This window comes from Ciconia boyciana, chromosome 15 (assembly GCF_034638445.1).
Source record: "Ciconia boyciana chromosome 15, ASM3463844v1, whole genome shotgun sequence".
NCBI classification, from domain to species: Eukaryota; Metazoa; Chordata; class Aves; order Ciconiiformes; family Ciconiidae; genus Ciconia; species Ciconia boyciana.
The window spans coordinates 15825806-15844608 of NC_132948.1; the positions used below are offsets into that span (position 1 = coordinate 15825806).

Here is an 18803-nt window from a genome sequence, read left to right on the forward strand (position 1 = left end):
CCGCTTCCCCGTCCTCCCACCGCTTCCCAGCGGCCCGACTGTCCTCAGCGCCCGGCGCACCCGTGGGGCATCCGCAAGAGCGGAGGCGCGGGGGTAGGGAGAAGGGAGATCACGACATATGGCTTCATTTATCAAAGTGCAGCTGCGGGTCACACCGCGATGGGGAGCACCCGGCGCGCCCCGGCCAGGCTCCGGCCCCTCGCCACACGCCGCCGCCCGCCCTCACGGCCCGCCGACGGGTGGGGAGCGGGACGGGGGGGGGGGAGCGCGGCATCCTGCGATTGGGCTCTCCGATCGTCGATCAGGTCAAGCTGGCCTATCAGCTCACTCGTAAGACGGGAAGGGAGGAAAGGCGGGAAGGGGGAGGACGGTAACGGTCGCGGCACGCGCGGCCGCCGCCAGTCTCTCGCGCCGTCGGCGGCCGCGGGGCCGGGCGGCGCCGTTATCTGGGCCCGTAGTCGTAGTTGGCGGGCGCGCCGGCCGACGAGTACATGTTGGCGGCCGCCGCCGCCGCCGCGGCCGCCGCGTTCATGTGGTGGTGGTGGTGGTGGTGGTGGTGGTGGTAGCTGTGCCCGCGGATGCTGGGGAGGGGGTACGGGGCGGGCCGGCTCTTCGCCCCCAGGTAGTGGTCGTAGGCGGCGGCCCCCGCCGGCGGGTACTTGTAGGGGTGGTGGTGGAGCGGCTCCGAGGCGGCGGGCTCCAGGCGCAGTTCGTGGTGCGGCGGGCTGGGCCGGCCGCCGCCCGCGCCGCCCAAGGGCACCAGGCCGCCGCCGCCGCCGCCCGGCAGCGCGGGGCTGAGGACGCGGGACATGAGCTGCTGGTGCGCGGCCTCGGCGTGCAGCGGCGTCCCGCCGGCCGCCTCCCGCTCGTACTCCCGCCGGCTCTCGGCAGCATCTGCGGGGGCACACAGCGTCAGCACCGCCGCCCCCGACGGGCCAGGCTCAAACCACCCGGCTACGTGAAAAAGCGGTGCGCGAAGACGCAAGCGAGGCTCGCAAGCGAAGTGTGCGGCAGCGTGCAGCGGGAACCGGGGCTTGTGGGACAGGACCTTCTGACTGCGAAAAATGGAGCTGAATTGACTGACAAGCTGGAACACGCCTGAAATTTTTGCAATTGTGTAACGCTAAACAAATACAGACTTCCCTTTATTTTGCAGGCCCGGAGCGTGCTGGAAGAAAGGCCCTCGGTTGGCTTTGCAGTTGTTTGCTCTGCGTAATGGAAAAGGAGTCAATGGGCAGAGGTGCTGTTCGACCTGACTGCGGCTCCTGAATGGGAGCGGGTCGGCGCTGAACGGGCTGCCGAGACGCGTTAAAAGGGCAAGGCGAGGAAGAGCCAGCGGCCCTCGCTGCATCCCTGCCTGAAAAGCTGAACTTGCTGCTGAAAAGTCAAAAATGGGACACTAAAGGAAGAGGGAGGTGTTTTTAAAGCAGCAAAGTTGCTTAAGTACAACACTAGTGAGTGTTTTAGACCCAAGAAAAATTAATGAGGCTATGAAGGTGGCTGGTTTTGTTTAAAAAATAGGTGGCAGTGCAAAGCTTGTTAGCAATAGAGCCATGCCCGCTGCAGGCGGCTGTGCACTGGCACGGTGAGCAAGGCTGGCCCCGAGCATGCATGCACCGAGGCTGGCTGTGGAGGCCAGCGGGTCCAGGGTGACAGGCTGGCCCGGCCCTTGGGGGCTCTCACCTTTCTCTGTTCCGTTCTGGTGCGCCGGGGAAGAGACTGGATTCCGGGATCTGGCAAAAGCGCTCATGAGAGGAAGGGGCCCTGGCCTGTGATTCCTGGGCCTGGAAGAAGAAGGGGAGAAGTGATTCAGAGCCAATGGTCCAACAGAATGAGCACTTGGAGTGCTGCTGCTGTGGGCTGCAGCTGGCAAACAGGGCCCAACCCAGGGTACCCCAAACTCCATGCAAGGCCTGTGCAAATGTAAGCTGTGCAGGTGCACGCTAAACTGGGGGTGAGAGCGGGGTGTAGTTGTAGTCAATAAAGACGCAGCCTTACCAGTCCTCAGGGTCGCAGTCTCTGAATCCCTTGGCGAAAGGGTTGCTGGCGATCTTCAGCTGTGTGATCTGTAAGAAGCAGAGAAACGTCTCGAAGCAGCATACACGAGGCTCCCCGCTCAGACACTGAGTGTGTCCCTGAGTGGGCTTTGGGAGGCAGCGGTGCCTGGTGTAACGGAGAGGGCCCAGGTGGCTGTGGAGCCAGGACATGCTCTGCCACAGAGCACAAACATGTGCTTTCCCTCTTGTTAGAAAATGCGGGCTGGTACGCTACCTAATACGAGTTCAAGGCGAAGGGAGAGACAGCCCGAGTCGGCTGCAAAAGCTGTGTAAATGCACTTGTAAGAAAATGCCACATTATATGGGTCACCACCGGAGCAGCTCAGACAAATCACTGGATAAATCATACTTATGTATTTATTTAATTCGCCGGGGAGAAGGCAGGACATTTTCTATATTTAAGCAAATCCACGGATAAAGTATGTGATTGTGAGTTTCCGGAATGGGTTGAAAAACAAACTTTAAGCCCCTCAGTGACAGTTCCAGCCTTAGAGGTCAAACTGATAGAAAGCAGGAGAGAAAGAGCAGCTGTCCGGAGCCATCAGGCAAATGCCAGCCGGGGAGGGGCTCCGGAGCCCCTTAAAGGCACAGCCAGGCTCCGGCCCCGCCGCCGCATCCCGGGGGGACCCCGGGCCGCTTTGCTCCGAGCCACTGCAGAGGGTGGCACCGCCGCCGGCTGCGGGGGACAGCCCCGGGGGGGACAGCCCTGGGGACAGCCCGGGGGGGACAGCCCGGGGGGGACAGCCCGGGGGACAGCCCGGGCGAGGGCTGCGGCATCAGCGCGGAGCGAGGCGGCTGGGAGCCGCGCTGAACAGCCCCCGCTATGAAATCGTATTTGCACTCGCGGCTGGGATTCCTGCTCTTTACATTACGCTCGTGCGATTTAAAGAAGCAATTGGATTAACTGCTGCCCAGAAATCCGCATCAGATTAAGGGGGGTGGGTTGTTTTGTTTCGTTTTTTAACGTATAAGTGTATTCTGGGGAGGAACAGACCGCCGCCAGCTTAGAGAAGTCAAATCGCAGATTTATCCAAACAAATTGTGAGCGACATTTCGCAGCGGGAAGCCTGTAGTTTCCCAACTAGCCCCAGTCTCGGGTTTACACAGGTAACGAGCTCCCCCCGGGCCGGGGGAAGCTGGCGACGGGGCTGCAGCTCAGGTCGCCTCCTCGGCGCGCAGCCCTGCGCAGCTCCCCGGCTACCGGGGTCCTTGCAGCTGCCCGGGAACGGCTTCGCAGACGGGGGGGGGAGGCGGGAGTACCCCAGACACCCCCGCCGCCCACGGACACCCGCAGAGCCAGCGCCGGGCGCGCCCGCACCCGGGCTACCTCCGGGGCCACCCCAACCCCCCTTTTTCGTTGCCCCGGGCCCCGCTGCCGCCTCACCCGGTGGTTCTGGTAGGCGGTGACGGCCGTGAAGCGCGTCTCCTCGAAGACGAAGGTTTTGAAGTTCTCCTCCGCGTATTTCTCGCTGTCTTTCCGGGGGTCCACGTAGACCACGTGAAAACGCGGTTGGTATCTGTGCATGGAGTTCAAAATGATCTGAATGATAAAACGAGCAAGGAGACAATAACTGATCCAGGCGGAGCATGGAGAGAGGAGAGCGCGGCCCCCGGTCCTGCCGGCTCCCCTGCCCGGGGGCAGCCGCGGAGCCCCTGGGGGGGCGCGGGCAGGGGCACCCCACGGGCACCACGGCGCGGGGAGCTGCCCCCGGCGCAGCCCCGTGTTCCACACCTTCCCCCAGGAACACTTACGTGCCCGTTGTCATCCAGCAAATTGTTGGTCAGTTTGAGCTTATCGAAGGAAACGATCTGCTTCATCCACTGCGCCCCTTTCGCCGGGGAGTCCGGGTGGTAATGCACCCTCCCGGGCGTGGCGGGGTCGGCCTTGCCGGCCACCAGCCAGGAGGAGCTGTGGAAGGCGTACCTGCCGGGAGGGGAAGGCACCCTCAGCCGCCGCCCGGGGGGCTCCCGCTCCCGCCACCGCCCCGGGGCTGCAGCACCCCGGGGTCCCCGCAGGGCCCGGCCCGGGAGGGTCCCCCCGGCCCGGCGAGGGGGAAGCGCCGCCTCCCCCAACCCTCCCGCTTCCTACGGCAAGGGGGGAACGAGCTCTCCCCCACAGCCCGACTCGTCGCGGGGGGGACATGATATTTTATCGGGTCGCCGGTGGAACTGGCGGGAGAGAAATCTGCAGGACGGAGGAAATTTATAGCTACCTGCGCAGCTTTGGGAGAGAAGCCACAAAAGCTCCCCCTTCCTCTAAAAAAAAGGGTGAAAGGGAGCCCTCTATACGGTTATGCTCTGGCTTAAAGTGAAGAGTAGAAATTTATGTGTAGATTAATAGCGGGTCCGGAGTTTACCAGCCTTGTTTCATTCTTTCAAAGTACATATTCAACAGTAACATTTAAAACAGAGAAACCAATCTTCTATACACGTGTTTACTTTAAAAGCCAGTGTTTGCACAGGGGGAATTAGACACCATTGGACTCCAGCAGAAACATTACTTTTTAAAGATATCCTCAATTGGATGTTATATATCCCACTTCCCTTGACAAGCAAACATTTCTAGGACGCCCTGAGAATTTGGATATCTGTCTAAATATTTATATATCGGACCTTGCGATTCCTACGCGGGCTGCCTGCTCGGCGTCCTGATCTGAAGTTAAATACATAATGCGCCTTTCACTGTCTTTAAATTAAAGGGCTTGCAAACCAGACTGCATCGCTGCCTTGCAAGTCGCCGGTTTCCAAGGCCTTCCTACGCTGCCGCTGGAGACAAGGGCAGGGTCTTGCGGCTCGGACGGGCGGTTTCCAGAGCACAACACCCGCTCTCTTCACCCAAGCACCCAGCGGGCTCCTCAGCGGGCACGGCACGGCGCAGCGCCGGGACGCCCGCGGGGCCGGCCCCGCCGGGCCACCTGCCCCAGCCGAGAGGCTACGGCACTCGAGGAGCACCGGGGGGGATTTCTGTCCGGGGGGAACGGGCGTTTGCCGGGCGGAGACGGGGTGCAGCGGGACGGAGAGAGCTTCTCCGGGCAGGACAAGGCGGCTCCTGCCCTGCCGCCCTGCGCCGGTCGGGCCCCGGCCGCTGCGGGCGTTGGGCGAGAGCCGAGGGGCCCTGCGGGTCCGCGCCCCGCGCCGCTCCCGGCCCCAAACGCGCTGCACCGGCGTGAAACGGACCCCAGGGCAGCCGCATCCCGCGTCTCCGCCTCGTCTCGCACCGGGGGGGCCGGGGCCAGGGAGGGGCAGCGACCCCGCCGGCCCCCGCAGCGCCGAGCACCGCGGGGCGGGCAGGGTGTTACTTGCCGGTATCGCTTGTCGTCCACGGGGACGAAGTCCATGAGGAGCATGTAGTCAGCCATAGGGTCCATCCCGAATATCTTCACCTGGAAGGTGGGGAACATGCGCCTGGCACAGAGAGGAGAGAGAGGAGAGGAAAGGAGAGGAGAACTGAGCTGAGCTGAGGGGCAGCGGGGAGCCCCGAGGGGCCGGCGCGGGTGCCCGCGTCCCCCCGGCCCGGGGGTGCTCAGGGCCGGGTGCGGGAGCCCCGCAGCCCTCCCGGCCCTTCCCCTCCAGCTGCCCCGATGCCCGCCCGGTTGCGATGTCAGGTCCCCTCGCAGGAATCGCCGGCCGGAACGGGAAGGAAAAGGCAGAAAAGGTGCGGCCGGGCAGCGTGGGGAGAGGGGCTGCCGCGTCCCCCGGCCCTCGGCAGCATCCCGAAGGACGGGCCGGGGCAGCGCTGGGCGGCCCTGCCTCTCCCGCCGGCTCCGGGCACCGTTTGTGTCGGGCACCCGAAGCGCCCAGCCGCGGCGGGACGCCGAGGCCGGGGGCAACAAGCGCCACCGCCGCCTTTGCCACGGGGAGACCCAAGCGAAGGGGATTTCCTCCCCGCCGTTTCCCCATCCTTCCAGCTGACCTGATTTGAGGCACCTGATTTTCCGGACCCACACCCGAGCCGCGGGTAGAGCCCCGGGAGGCTCGGGCAGCCCGGGGGGCACGTCTAGAGCTTCCTGCGGGGACGCGAGGGGACCGAGTTCCCTCTTCTGCAGCTTCTGCCCCCACCAAATCTGCGCCCGTTTTACAGCAGCGGTTACAGCGGCAGTGCGGTTCCTGGGGCCAGCGGGAGACCTCCCGCAGCCCCGAGGGGCAAACGCACGTCTCGGCGGGCAGGGACTAGGGGGCAACGGGGATCTCCCAGCGAGCCCCCTCCCGGCTCCGCTTCGTTGTCCAGAGCCCGGTCGGGCTCCCGGTCCCCGCACCTTTGCGGGGCGAAAGGAGAGCGGGAAGGAGCCCGCGGCTCCCGGGCAGGGCAGGTCGGCCCCCGGGGCTGTCCCCACTGCTCTGCTCCGCGCAGACCCCCGGGGACCCCAGGCTAAGCCGGGGGCGCGGGTCCCGCGCTCCGGGAGGGCACGATTCCTTCGAGGGGCTGCGGGGCGAATGCGATCGGGGGTGGGCTAAGGAAGGGGCCGGGGCGGCCTCCCCGTCCCTCCCTCCCTCCCTGCACACACCGGGGACAGGGACAGGGCCCGGCCCGGCGGGACACGCCGAAGATGCGCCCTCGCGTCGGGGCTCGTTACGGCTTCGGTTTTGTTTGATTTCCCCCCCCTCCCCCGGAGCAGGAAACCAAGCGAGCGAGAGCGGGCGGCATTTCGGGAAGGGGGTTTGCAGCCGTTGAAAAACCAAACTCCCAACACCCGCTGAAAAAACAACCCGATGGAGCTCGGACATCGAGAGCCCCCCCCGGCTCGTTCTCGGGGCGCACGGCCCGACCCGCTGTGCTTCTGCCCGGGGCTTTTTTGGTTGTGTGCCGCCGGTCCCCGCCGAGGGAAGGCTGCCTGCCTTCACCGCGGCCAGGGCGGTGGGGCAGCGGGGCAACCGGCCCCGCACCTCCTTCCTGTGCGGGCCCGGCGCTGCCGGCAGCATCAGGATGGGGCGGCTGCGTCTCCCTCTCTGTAACGCTTTAGCAAACTCTGGAGGACGTTTCCAATCGCTCCCTCTGTTATTATTATTTTTAAAGGTGTAAAAGCCCCCATTAGCTCCAGTTCCGGTGTTTCTTGTTTTAAAACTTAGTTTTAAAACAAACAACTCGAGATGATAAGACCCACCTAGACAAACAGCAGGGCCAGCACAGAGGCGCTGGGAGGGAACAGGCTTCGCAGAGCCTTCCCTGAGCCTTTTCCTGCTGGTTTTACCCCGTTTTCTCCTGTTTTTACCCGCCTGTCTGGAGATTTGTCCGTGTCGTAAAATAAACGAAGCGGAGGGAGGAAAAAAGCCCCTGATTCAAATCGAGTTGGTTCATTTCTGAGCCCTTTTGGAATGGGGTATTCGCAATCCTTTCGCTGTGCTGGGAGAGCGAAGAAAGCCAGATCGAAGAGCTCCTGTTTGCAGAGAGCCTCCGCCGGGAGCCCGAACGACCTTTTCCGCTAAGGAAAGCAGCGCCGAGCCCGGCGACAGCGGGCTGCGCGGCCCGGCGCCGGGGCAGGCACCGGCTGCGGGAAATCACGCCCGGGGCCCCGCAGCGCAGCACCGGCCCCTCCGCCGGCCGCTTTTCCACCGGGCACGGCGGTGATTTTTGTATTTTAGTAAACTGCTAATTAAAAAAAAAAAATGCAACCGCGTATATAAAAATATATTTCATTTTTTGCACCTTCGGGACCCTCAAAACCGCTGGAGGGAGAGCGGGAGCGCACGGCCGCGGTCACCGCTTGTGCTGGGCCCTTTCGGAGCGGGGCCCGACGAGCCGGGCTCTGCCCCTCTACCCCGGCGCCGGGGGCTGCGGCAGTGCCCGGGGCTCCAGCTGCCGCCGCTGCAGCCTTCCCCGGGGCTACCGGAGAGCAAGCACCGGGGGACTTCTTAATTTGTTTGTTTTTCTTTTCTGCCCCCCTGCTGGATCGCTTTAAATCAAGGGAAGAGACCAGAGCCCGAGCGATGCGCTCGCCCCCCCCCGAAAGCAGCGGGGAAAGCTCCGCAGCTCTGCCCGGGCCGCCGCGGCCACGGCGCTTCCCGGCGATCGCAATTAAATGCAGTAATTAACAACCATAACTGGGGCTCCTCTTCCCCCCACGTTTTGCTCGTTTCTAACGCGGTCGCATCAGCCGCTTCCTTTGTTCCCTGGCCGGGAGCGGGGTCCCGGCCCCGGCCCGCCGAACCGAGCCGAGCCGAGCCGAGCCGAGCCGAGCCGAGCCGCCGGCAGAACCGCGCCGCGGCGGCCGGAGCAGGGCCGAGGAGAGCCGGGCTCGGCCGGGCTCGGCCGGGCTCGTTTACTCGATAGTCGGGAAATGCAACAGTCCTGGAGGACGTTTCAAGGTGCAGAATTAGGTCTGTCTGCGTCCTCGCCGGAAGGAAAAGATCTGCCCGTGCTAAAACTTTATTTAGTTACAGGTATCGCACGGGTTCGTCTGCTAGCTGCCGTCGCTGTCCGCCCCGGGAGCCCGGTCTCCTCCGCAAGCACGGATCTAAGTCCCGTGCGGGGTAACCGAAAGCCGAAGGCGCCCGGCGGAGCGCGGCGCCCGTTCCAGCGGGAGCGAAACCCGGCGGCGGAGCGCACGGCGCGGCTCCCCCCGGCCGGGCCGGGCCGCCCTGCCCGCCGCCCCCCGCCCGCCTTCGCCCCCAGCCCGCAGAAGCCGCGCGTTCTTCCCCGCAGCCCCCGAGGCCTTCTGCGACGAGCTCGCAGGCTTCGCCCCGGCAGAAGCGCGAGGATCGAATGACGGCGACCGCCGGGCCGGGCCGGGCCGCTGCTCGCCCCCGGCCGGCCTCGATCTTCCCCCGAACCGCGGACTCAGCCGCCTCCGGCGCGGCCCGCGGCCGGGCCCTCCCGCCCCGGCTGTAGCCTGGGGGCTCCGCACTGACCTGCCGGCCTTGGTGACGATCATCTCGGTGCCCAGCTGGTTGAACTCGTCCCACAGCGCCTTCATCTCCAGCTGGACGCTCACGTTGGCCACCTTCGGGTTCTTCTTCACCGGCGCCTTGGCCGCGGCGGCCGCCCCCGCGGAGCAGCCCGAGACGGCGGCCGGCCCCGCGGCGGCTCCCCCGGCGCCCTCGGGCGGCTCGGGGCCTGGGGGCGGCGGGTTGGCCCCGGCCGCCGCCGCCGCCGCCCCGCCGAAGGGGTAGCCGTGCTGGGGCTGGGGCGGCGGGTGCGGGTGCTGCTGAGCCGTGCAGGGCTCGTAGTGCGGCGGCTCATGCTGTCCGTACGGGTCCCCCGGGGAGGGGGAGAGGTGGTACCCCCCGGAGGCGTTCAGGCTGCTCAGGCTGTTGGCCGTGAAAGCTGCAACATCGCAAAAATGGGACAGCTGGGTGAGCCAGGGGCTGGAGATAGCTGAAATCATTCCAAAAACAGGCGGTCAGGGCTCCGCTCCGGCTCCCGCGTTCCCCCCCAGCTCCGCGCCGCTCCGCGCGGCCCCCGCCTCCGCGCCGGCTCCGCGGGGTGCCCTCCGCCTCCCCCTGCCCCGCGCCCAGCCCAGCGGGGCGCCTCCCCCTTTCCGCTTTGCTTGGCCCCAGCCCCGCTCCCCCCGGGGCAGGCGGGGAGCTCGCTGCTCCCGCTGCCTGCCTGCCTCGGCTCTGGGTTTTTTTTTTTCTTTTTTTCTTCTTTTTTTTTGTTTTTTTTTCCCTTTGCAAACCCGAGAGATCTGCCAAAAGCTGCGGCGGTGCAGGGCGCGTGCTATCTCTGCAGAAGGCCTCCCTCGCCGCACACAGTTTGGGACAAAGCAACACCCCCCCCCAAAAAAAAAAAAAAAAAAAAAAAGAAAAAAGAGGAGGAGGGGGAAAACTCAAAGAAAGAAACCGGTTCTTATTTCCGTGTAGCTACGGTGCTGCAGGTAGCGTCCCTCGCTCTGGGGCCGCGGGGCCGTGGCTGACAGGGGAAGACGGATCTGGTTTGGCAATTCCCCCTTCTTTCCATCATCGGGCGAGAGAGGGGGGACGGACGGGGACCCGGGCAAAGCTCCGGGTCCGCGCCGAGCAGCGCCGGGACGGCCCCGGCCGCGCAACCCCCGGCCGCCGGCCCGAGCGGGCCCTGCGGGGCATGACAGGCCGCCCCGGGGAACGGCCGGCTCCTTCGGATCCCCTCCGATGCCGAAAGACTCCTCGAGGTCCTGGGGGTCTCTTGACTTATCTCCGCCGCGGCCCCCAGGCCGGAGAGGGGCCGCAAGAGCCGGCGGGAGCCGAGCCCCGGCCCGCCGCTGCCCCGGGCACGGCCGGCGCTGTCGGAGGATGCTCCAGCCCCTCCGCGGAGACGCGGGGGCAAGCGGCGGAGCCGTCGCAAGCCGCCGCCGGGGCACGGGCAGAGCCTCATCCTCCACGGGAGGGCCGCGGGGGCCCGGGCGTGCCGGGGGGCAGCGCAAAGCCCCCTCCGGGCGGTGCCGCGGGCAGGCCGCGCTCCCCGCGCTCCCGCCGGCCCCGCCGCCGGGCCGGGAGGCGTGGAAACACTCCGAGACGCGGCGGCCGGGGGTCCCGTCCCCGCAGCCCTGCGGGGCCGAGCGCGGCGCTCACCTTCCATGTCCCTGGTGACGGTGCTGAAGTGCATCTTCTGCGGGCGGCAGCCGGGGCGGGCGGGCGCGCTGCGGCCACCGCGGCACTCCTCCAGCGCTCCCTTCCCTGCTTGCTCGGCGGCGGCGGCGACTGAAATCAGAGAGGCGATACTGAAAGCATTTGCCTTGGGAGACAGAGGGCTGTTTTCGTCCATAGGGGAGACACCAATGCAGGAGCAGCAGCCGCGGCAGCCTCCCACCACGAGCCCCCCCTCCCACCCCCTCACTCCCCTCCTTTCTACCGCACCATCCAGGGAGGTGCGAGCGAGACCCCCCTCCTTCCAGACGGGGGGGGAGGGAAGCTTAAAAAAAAAAAACGACAGAAAACAACTCAAACCCTCCGGTGTCCCCGTCCCGTCCCGTCCCGTCCCCCCCCGGGAAGGGCGTTGGGGAGCAAGAAACTTCCCCGGGGCCCTTTGCAGCCAGCGCCGAGCACCGCGACGGCCGGATCGAGCCCTGTCAGCGAGAGGGGACCGGGGCGGGGGGGGATAAATAAATAACCCCACGAATTTCTTCCCCGGGGTCTCAGTTTCTCTCCCCCCGACTTCGTTCCCTGCGATTTATTAATTTATTTTCTCTCTGCCCTTCCCCCCCGACCACCACCTCCTGCCTCTGCCCCCCCCGTCCCCTCCTTTTCTCCTGCACGTAGGGAAAGTGGCTCCCTTATAGGCGCTTTCCCCCATTCAGCGGCTGGGAGGCGTCACATGGAAGCCGGGGGTGTTTGCCTGCAGAAGCGGCGGCGGCGGCGGCGAAAGCGAAGTGAAACTCCTGCCGAGACGGTGTCAAAGGGCTGGGGAGGCCCTTCCCCGCCTCCCGGGCACGGCGAGCGGCCGGCGGGGAGGGATGGGATGTGCTGCGGGGCGGGCGGAGGGGCCGGCGGTGTCAATCACGGCGCCGGGAGCCGGCCGACGGGAAGGGAAGAGCCGAGCCCAGCCGAGCCGAGCCCGGCGTCACGCTGCGGATGTCCGGCACCGAGAGGGGGGATCGCTCCCTTCCTCCAGCCCGCATCCACCGCGGGGCTGCGGGCTGGCCCGGCCCGGCCGCGGGGGCTCGGCGGCCGCGGGGACTCGCAGCCCGAGCGGCCGCAGCGGGCGGGGGCCGGGCACGTCGGGGCGCGCTGCGGGCGCAGGTACCGCCGGCCGCCTCGCCGGGGCGGGACGGGGTCCCCCCCAGCCCCGGGCCACCGAACCCCCAAAGCACCCGCCGCCGTTCGAGCACTGCCTTCGCCGAAACACGCGGAGGAAACGGAAAGCCGCCGGCGGGGCAAGCGAGCCCCGGCCCAGGCCGGCGTGAGAGCCCGCTCCGTCGGCGGCACCTGCGCGGCCCTGGGCCGGGGGCCGCTCTGCCCCGGCCGCCGGGGAGGGCCGCCCCGGTTCCCCTCCCTGCCCCGGCGAGGGTGAGGCGCTACTCACCGCCCGGCACCGGCCCCTCGGAGCGCCGCGGAGTCCCCCGGGCCCTTCCTCCGCATCGGCGCGGGGCGAGGCGGCGCGCCCGCCCCGCCGGGCCCGGCCCGGCCCCGGTACCGGCCCCGGTAGCAGCCCCGGTGCCAGTCCCTCCGGGCGGGCGGCCGCACCGAGGTCCCGGGGGAAATGCCCCGACGGGGCGGGCGGAGCCGTGGGGCGCGCCGGTGGCTACCGCCGCGATGGGGGTTGCATAACCCGAGCGATGCGCGGAGAGCCGGAGTGAGCAAGCGGGTTATATATAGCTGCCCTGTCTGTAGCCTGCGGGGCTTGATTCTTCTGTTGAAATATTATCTTTGGATGTGGTAAAAATATTTGCAGAGAAAAATCTAGACTACTCTTACATATTTGAGCATATGTTCCTGCAGCTAACGGCATAAGGGCAGAGCGTGACACGATCCGTGTTCCGTTTTTTTTGCTGCTGGCAGCGCGGTTCCCGGCCGGGGCAGTTTCTACCCCGAGCTCAGGGACGCGCCACGGAGAAGAGTGTCCCGCTGCTGACCCGCGCTGCTTGCCTGGCGGCAACACAAGGAGGAGGGGAAGGGATTTCGTTAGGGCACCTCGGGGCAATATCGCCGGGGTGGCCGGGGAAAGCCAGGAGCCGCGGGTGCGAGCTGCTCAAGGGCTGATGCGAGCGGGACGCGGGGCGCCAGCCCCTTCCCCGAGGTGTGCCCGCCTCTGGGCAGCCTCTGCCCCAAGAGGAAAGAGAACATTCCCCCCTGGAAGTTAAGAAAAGCCCCGAATCCAGCGCCCCAGCAGAGTCGGGGAGCTCGGGGGTGCTGCCCGCGCCTTGCTTGCCCGCACCGTTTCCCAGGTTTATCCCTTTCTCCTTCCCTGCTCCGTAGGTGAAGCCCCGGCTGGAAGCGGCGCCACGTCGGGGCCAGCCCGGGCGTGGACGGGCCCCTCGGCCTGTCCACCCGCCCGGCGGGGCCGGGGCTGTGCGGCCTCTGCCGGGGACACGGGACCCGTCGGGAATCGTTGCCAGCCGGCCCCGGGCGGCAGCGGAGCGGGTCCCCGCCGAGTCGCGACACCCCAAATCCCTGAGAGGAGACCCTCCGCCCCGCTCCCACGCCCCGTGCCCGGCCTCGCAGGCCGCGCGGGGTTCCCACACGCGTGAGCGGCGCCGGGCGGAGCTGAGACGACGGGAGGGGGAAACCAGCCCCGGCTCCCCCGCGACGGGGGAGATCCGCAGCGGCAGAGCAAGCCCGGGGGAGCGGGCGGCACGGCGCTGTGCTGCGAACGGGGTCGTCCCCTCTCCTGCACCCCCAAAAGGGCCTAAACCCAGAGGCCGCGTTTGCCAGGCGCCTCGCCCAGCCCCGCGGGCCCTTGTCCCGCTCCCCGGCCGCTCCGCATCGCCGGAGCGCGGCAAAGCGCATCCAGCCCGGACGAGGGGTTGCTAACCCCGCCGGTAGCGATACTGCTCTGCCCCCGGCTCCGCAGCCGTCCCTGGGTCGGGGCGAGGGGGAACGGATCGAGCACGGAGGCCGTCGGGAGGGCACCAGGGAGAGGGCGAGGAGGGTTTCTCTGTCGTCCCCAGCTCACACCTCGCCCGAGCAGGTGGGAGCGGAGGTCGGGGCTGCCCCGCCGCCTCTCCGCCGGGAACGGCTCCGCGCTGCGGAAACGCCGAGAGGTCGACGGGGAAGAATGGCAGGACGTCCCCCCCCCACTCCGCGGACACACATGTGCTTCGCCCCAAAACGCTCGGGCCCCGACGGTGCAAAAGCCCGTGGCGGCACCGAGGAAAGCAACGCGCTGCAACGACTCCCGCGTCCCCCCCGACGGCAGCCCCCAGCCCCGGCGCGGCCCCCAGAGCCCGAGCACCGCCGCCTCCCCGCCGCTCCACCACCTTCCCCGGCCCCGGCGAGGCTTCTCCCCGCAGCAGGGATCCGCTGCCGCCCCCTCCTCCGTTTGGGCCCCGCACTCCGCAATCCCCCAGACCTTTCAGGCGAGGCGGGGGCGGGCACCGCGGGCTGCTGCCTTCCTCCTCCCTCGCAGGGGTCTCCCCGCCGGCACCGCTCCCCACGGGCCGGGCCAGGTGCCGCCGGGCGCGGACACCCCCGCTCCGCTCCAGCGCCGGGGCCCTGCTCACGCCGAGCCACGGCCCTTTTGCTGCCGAGGCGCCCGGGTCCCCCGGCGGGGTCCCCCCGCGCCCCCGGAGCCCGGGGCTGCGCTGCAGGTGCGCCGCGACCCCGACGGGCTCTCCCCGCGCCCCCGGGGCCCGGCCGGGACGCAGCCCCACCGCCCGCCGACTTCCCTCCGTCCGCCCGGGGCACTCACCCCTCCGCCCGCATCTCTTCTCCCGTCCCTCCCGCGATCCCTCCTTTCTGCCCGCTCCCCCGGCCCTTGCGCGGCCCCGCCGTCCCTCCCGCCCCCCAGCCCCTGCGCCCCGACGGGCCCCCGGCGAGCCCGGGCTGGGGGGTGCAGTCTCCGCGGGGCAGCGGGGGGCGGCCCCGCACGGCCCGGCTCGGGCTCGGCCCGGCAGCCCCGGCTCCCCGCTGAGCCGTGGGGCAGCGAATAACTGGCGGGGGGACAGCGGCAGCGAGCCGGGGCTGCGGCCACGCAGGGCCGGGGGGCCGGCACCGCACCCCGCGCACACGGCCGCGCACGCTTCTGTCTCCGCACGCTGCCCGGCCCAGCAGCCCTGCGGCGGGGCGGCCCGGGCTGGCTCCCACGGCCGGGCCCGGGGAGGGTGAACCCCGCGGCCCCCGCGCTTCCCCGCCCGCCGCGGCGGCAGCGCCCGTGCGCTGCGAGGGGTGGAAGAGAACGGCACGGGAGAGGCTGGGGCTGCCGGGGCCGGTGCTGCTGGCGGAACGGTCCTGACTCGTAGCGGTTCAGCTAACGGGAGCCGTTAGGATTCGTTGTAAGGGGGGAGTTAGCGAGGAGACCGGGGAGATCTCGGCAGGTGAAAAAAGCCTGCAGTTCCCGCGGGTCCCAGGAAAAACGGGGATTTTCTGGCGTTTAATTTGAGACCGTTGTCGATGAGTCCTGTTATTACAATTACGGTCACCCTCGTTATTATTCCTACGGCGACTATTAGTATTATTTTGCAACTGACGTTTGAACTATAGGAACCAAAATTAACGAATCTATCTAACAAATCCCCAAATCAAATGTGTTAACCCGGTCTCACCGAGAAAGATGGAGAGAAAGACGGAAAGTAGGGCAAGGCAGGCAGGCAGAAAGAAGAACGAAAGAAAGAAAAAAGAAAGAAACAGACAGAAAGACAGAAAAAGAAAGAAAGGAAGAAAGAAGGAAAAGAGAAGAAAGATTAGAAAAAATAGAAAGAAAAAGAAAGCAAAGGATGGAAAGAGAAAGAAGTAAAGAAAGAAAGAAAGAAGGAGGAAGAAAGACTAGAAAAAATAGAAAGAAAAAGAAAGCAAAGGATGGAAAGAGAAAGAAGTAAAGAAAGAAAGAAGGAAGGAAGAAGAAAGACTAGAAAAAATAGAAAGAAAAAGAAAGCAAAGGATGGAAAGAGAAAGAAAGAAACCAAGAAAGCAAGAAAGCAAGCAAGAAAGAAAGCAAGCAAGCAAGAAAGAAAAGAGAATGAAGATTAGAAAAAATAGAAAGAAAAAGAAAGCAAAGGACGGAAAGAGAAAAAAAGAAAGAAAGAAAGAAGACAAAGGCAGAAAGAGAAAGCAGGCAGAAGGAGCCATCGGACAGACGGCCAGACCGATACGGACAGGCGAACGACAAGCCAGGCACGGCGAGCCAGCCCGGGGGCGGCCCCGCTCCGCCGGAGCCGCTTCGCCCGCCGCTCCCCCGCGCCGGAGCGGTTCGGGCTGGGGGTGCTGGCACCGCGGCTCGGAGCCGGCCCCGCGGGGTGCCCCGGCGCTCGTCGGGGCTCCCTCCCCCGCTGCAGCTCGCTGGTTTCCCCGGGGCGCCCCGACCCCGCTCGCCGCCGTTGCGCGGCCTCCGGAGCTCCCGCGGCCGCCCCGCGCCGCTCCCCTCCGGCCGGCGGGACGCCCGAGCGGCGGCAGCGGGCGGCACTGCCCCGGCACGGCCCGGCGGCCCGCTCCCGCCCGGCCCCGCCGCGGGTGCGGAGCGGGGATGCGAGCCGCCCCGGCCCGGCCCGCGGCAGCGCGGCAGGTGCGCGGCCCCGCGGAGCGCGGCTCGTCCCCCTGCGGCGGCGACGGCGACGGCGACGGCGACGGCGACGGCAACGGCAAAGGCAACGGCGGGGCGGCCGGGACCGGGCACCTGAGACCGCGCCGGGAGCCGCTCCTGCCCGGGCTGCCGCCGCCGGCGTCCGCGGCTCCGCAGGGCAGCCGCGCTGGGCTCGGTTGGGACTGGGGCTGGGGAAGGAGGGAAGGGAAGGAGAGGGAAGGAGAGGGAAGGGAAGGGAAGGGAAGGGAAGGGAAGGGAAGAGAAGAGAAGAGAAGAGAAGAGAAGAGAAGAGAAGAGAAGAGAAGAGAAGAGAAGAGAAGAGAAGAGAAGAGAAGAGAAGAGAAGAGAAGAGAAGAGAAGAGAAGAGAAGAGAAGAGAAGAGAAAGGAAAGGAAAGGAAAGGAAAGGAAAGGAAAGGAAAGGAAAGGAAAGGAAAGGAAAGGAAAGGAAAGGAAAGGAAAGGGGAAATAATGAGAAAGAGAAAGAGAGAGGGAGACAAAGAACAAAAGAGAAAGAATGAACAAATGAAGGAAAAAGAAGAGAGTTAAACACCCTGAGGAAGAAAGCATCCAATAATAAATAATTATTCTATAACTAGCAGAATCCTCATGAACACCAGTTGTTTTCTTGCTAATAGGCAGTGATGCACCTGGGAAAGCTAGGGTGTGTGGGGCTCCGTGGGCTGCCTGACCCCGCAGACGGGCACGGCGGGGAGCCTGCGGCTGTACGTGGGGCTCCGCAGGGCCCAGGGGAGCGGGGCTGGGCTCCCGCACCCCCCGCACCCCCCACTGGCTCCCTCTTGCCAGCCTTGACTCCATGTTATTTGCCATGGGGATTTCAGGCTGGTTTTATGGGGTCACTTGCCTGCAGATCCCAATGTAGAGATCACGCACGGGGAAATTCTCAGAAATAAAACTGTCAGCCACTCTCCCCCAGCACACAGCCGGCGGGGTTTCTCCCTTTCCCCCTCTTTTTTCCTTTTCCTTCCCCCCCTGCCCCGACAACTGCTCGTGCTTCTCCAGTGAGATACCCGTGCTCTCCTGCAGCGCAGCTGCCCCGTGTGGCCCACGGTTTGGGGCTGTGAAGTTTTTGGGACTCCCACCCAGCCCTGGAGTGCAGAGCTCCCTTGGGAGCTCCAGGGTGGCTTGGGCAAGGGGACCTGGCCGTTAGGGTCGTTGCCCGGGGCTCCCCCAGGAGCCCACCCCAGCTCGTCTGGTTTTGAGTGCACCAGGAGCAGCCTTGAAAACCAGTCACTCTCTGTCACTCCTGTCCTCATTAATGTTCATTAATGGTGCCAAAAAGCTCTGTACGGGGGTGCTGCTCTGCTGACTGGGGCTGACACACGTCTGCCGCTTAACATGTGCAAGTGAATTTGTGCCCGTCCCCTCCGGCCTGGCCCTTTCCTCATGCACACCCTGGCTCCGGCGAGGAGGGGGAAGCTCTTGCCTGACTGCCTGCGCTCCCTGAGCAGGCAGGGAAAGGGGGCTGCAGCTACAGGGGAACGAGGTGCTTTTAGTTTGAAAGAAGGATCCCCCCCAGCCAGTACCCAGGTGCCAAAAATGGGTCAGTTGAAGCATATTTCCTTATTGCAGCAGAAGTTTGGGGAAGCGTGGTGAGGAGCCCCACAGAGTGCAGGAGGACACTGTCGCACTGCATCTGAAGGGAAAGCAGCTGCCTCGCTGCTTCTTGCTAGATCCTTTCTGTGGAGCGAGAGTCATTTTCAAGCCATCCACTTGCAACCAAGTTGCTAGAGGGAAGGGAAGGCATTTCTCCATGACTCGGTTGTGGTTGTCACACCGACGGTTTATATTCACTCAGTCCTGCAGCAGCATCCTCTGCAGACATTTATTTTGGCTAAAGGCAGCCTGGTTCTCGTTTGGATGCAGTCACTGAGGCCTGACCCACACAGGTGCCGTGCACCGGTGGAGCCGCTGCGGCCATGCAGGTAGGCTGTGTGGGGGTTCGCTTCCATGCAGGGGGGCCCAGATGGTGCCACCCCGCACGGGGCTGCAGTTAGACGGGCACAGTCCTCACACGGAGGGGCACAACAGAGCTCAGTCACTGTCAGGAGATGAGGTGCCCCCCAAAGCTCCCTGCCTGCAGTTGCTGTAGATCGTCCTGCAAGGATTTTTTCCTTGTGAGGACTTTTCCCCTTTTCTGTTAGGCCAGTAAAATACCTCTGACATTCCTTGTTTTTCCACCTTGTCCCCTGTCACAGCAAAGAACAGATCAACATCACTTGTGCTGGAGCTTGTATGTTTTCATGGGGTTTTGGTGTGGCAGATGATGTTATATATTAATTGCTAACACAACACAGTATGTTAGCACAAACAAATTAAGACAAACAAAGCGCAGGGCTTAGCACGCTAATGGGAGGCTGCATAACCTACAGGGCTCCCACTGGGACAAATCCTCTCCCTGCATTGCCGGGTATTTCATCGGACACGTTGCAAACTTAACCCAAGCACCATAAGGAACGGATGCTTCAGCCAACGTCAGCTGCTTCTTCAAATCCAATCCAGCATAAAAACTGACTAACTCCATCCCGGAGATTTTTCTTCTTGCGTCAATGCTGGAGCTGTACCCTCTGGAACGAGTCCAGCTGAGAGGCAGCAGGCTCTCCACTGTCACCAAGGGCAGCTCGCGCATGTTAAAGTCATA

At 65.4% G+C, this 18803-nt stretch overlaps 1 protein-coding gene across 2 annotated transcripts; it reads right to left on the reverse strand.

The window, feature by feature from the left end:
- Positions 1-442: 442 nt before the first annotated feature.
- TBX1 (T-box transcription factor 1) lies at positions 443-9379 on the reverse strand. Of its 2 annotated transcripts, XM_072880239.1 has the most exons (8): positions 9154-9379; positions 8904-9108; positions 5361-5462; positions 3810-3981; positions 3442-3597; positions 1999-2066; positions 1684-1784; positions 443-894 (listed from the first exon to the last, which is right to left on the reverse strand). In XM_072880239.1, exons 1-8 carry the CDS (start codon positions 9377-9379, stop codon positions 443-445), a joined length of 1482 nt encoding a protein of 493 aa, XP_072736340.1. The 2 variants fall into 2 exon arrangements, with proteins under 2 accessions (XP_072736340.1, XP_072736339.1); XM_072880238.1 differs by having other exon boundaries at positions 8904-9379.
- Between the last annotated feature and the right edge of the window lie 9424 nt (positions 9380-18803).

Bases quoted from the DNA above. Each gene is read 5' to 3' on its own strand.
- TBX1 (XM_072880238.1), bottom strand. From the start codon at position 9,379: ATGATTTCAGCTATCTCCAGCCCCTGGCTCACCCAGCTGTCCCATTTT. The intron at 2,067-3,441 runs GTGAGGCGGCAG...TGCTTCTTACAG, and splicing joins CCGCCTACCAGAACCACCGG to ATCACACAGCTGAAGATCGC. The intron at 1,785-1,998 runs GTAAGGCTGCGT...TTCTTCTTCCAG, and splicing joins GACTGCGACCCTGAGGACTG to GCCCAGGAATCACAGGCCAG.